Consider the following 1607-nt stretch of genomic DNA (forward strand, 5'->3'; position numbering starts at 1 on the left):
AGTGTGTTTAATGACACTGAGTTTGAACAGAAGGTTTGATGAGTATGAAGACAGACTGCGCTCCAGTGAAATGTCCCCGTGGTGTTGGATGTGTCGTGTACTCACAGTCAGGGTTGGGGCTGAGGCTGTTGGAGCTCTGTCTGTCCCTGGAGGCCACCCGAGCCGACAGAGACTTCCCCAGCTTCAGGGTGAAGGAGTTCTTCCTCTGAGACAGCTGAAGTCTGGAGATGAGCTCCGAGGCCGAGAAGCGCCGCCGCTCCTGGTCCCCCTGACGGCCGCGTGACAAACAGCTCCCCCCTGCGGCACTGGACGTCTCCACGCTCCCGCCGTCCTCCCTCGCCCCCAGTATCGAGTCCTCTATTATCTGCAGTGGTTCTGCAGGCAGATTAAAAATGTCATCTGCTGTGCCGTCTGTGGATGACGGACTCGAAACGGCCTCCAGGGAAGATAATCCACTGAGGTCCTCCTCCAGGAAAGATGCAAAGGGTCCAGGGAAGATGTAGTCTGCATCCAGGATCGGGCTGCCGAGAGATTCATCGCTTGGGCTGTCGGGAGAATAAACCTGCATCTTTCGCCCTGGAAACAAACAGGAAACATTTAAAGTGTTTTAAAGCCTCATCTGTGAATGTCAACTTCAAAAATGAAATAAGCTGCACACTCACGGATTGACTTCTCCTTCAGTGAACCTTGTGATGTCCTCCTCTGTGGCCGGCGGGAGCCCGGGCTCTGTAACTCAGGACCTTCAGGTGAGGAAGGTAACTGAGATTCCCACGAGTCTGTGTTTGTGTACAGAGAGGACAGAGGGAACGACAGAGGGAGGCTCAGAGCTGCGTGGAGAGGACGACATACTGTGGTGACGGTTCGTGGCTTTTCAGTCCCATTGCGGCGTTCACGCTCTCCATCAGCAGCAGCTGTATGAGAGTTCAAAGTCAGTGTTTCATGTTCATTTTCTGCCCTGTGGCAGCCGTTCTGCATGTCATTCAGTTCATTCAGCGTGTGTCTGAAACCATTCAGTGGCAGCGAGTGTGTTTTATATTGTGCATCTGGAACAACAGCTGGCCTCGGAGAGCCCAGGCCGTTCAGTTTAGGAGTCACTGGTGGTTGGAGCTCAATAAAAGCCAGGGTTTCCTGCTGGCACACGGCGACATGCTTGTGATGGCACGGGTGGAGGAGAGGCCTGTCATCCTGGGCCTCGCTCAGAGCCTGGGACTCTCCTGAGCCAGGGATCCACATGCTGGGACTCTCTCCTCGGCTGCGAAAAGCGTGAAGGTGGGGCTGGAAATCAGGAAAAGGTGAGAATCCATACCCGGGGAGCATGGCCGAACGAACACATGGGAGCTGCAGGAGGAGAGAGGGGGAAAGAAAACTTAGATTCAAGCCAAGTGAACACTGAAGGTTAATGCCCATAAGCTATAAACTATTCAGAAAAGTTGGCATAGGAATGACTTTCTGTAAGCTCACAGACAGACAGACAGACAGACAGACAGACAGACAGACAGACAGACAGACAGTCCTAGACTTAGCAAGATGGACCCTGAAACTATTGACACGTGCAGGATGTTTCCCAGTCTTCACACACACACACACACACACACACACACACACAC

At 53.1% G+C, this 1607-nt stretch overlaps 1 protein-coding gene across 1 annotated transcript; it reads right to left on the reverse strand.

Annotated features, from left to right (window-relative positions):
- Positions 1–7: 7 nt before the first annotated feature.
- Positions 8–1341, reverse strand: LOC111668485 (uncharacterized). The gene is made up of 2 exons (XM_023424547.2): positions 663–1341; positions 8–576 (listed from the first exon to the last, which is right to left on the reverse strand). The coding sequence occupies exons 1-2, from the start codon at positions 1315–1317 to the stop codon at positions 8–10; spliced, it is 1224 nt and encodes a 407-aa protein (XP_023280315.2). The 5' UTR covers positions 1318–1341.
- Between the last annotated feature and the right edge of the window lie 266 nt (positions 1342–1607).

The sequence above is a fragment of the Seriola lalandi genome, unplaced genomic scaffold, assembly GCF_002814215.2.
Source record: "Seriola lalandi dorsalis isolate HSWRI2012SDOR001 ecotype SW California unplaced genomic scaffold, Sedor1 jcf7180002004096, whole genome shotgun sequence".
Lineage (NCBI taxonomy): Eukaryota > Metazoa > Chordata > Actinopteri > Carangiformes > Carangidae > Seriola > Seriola lalandi.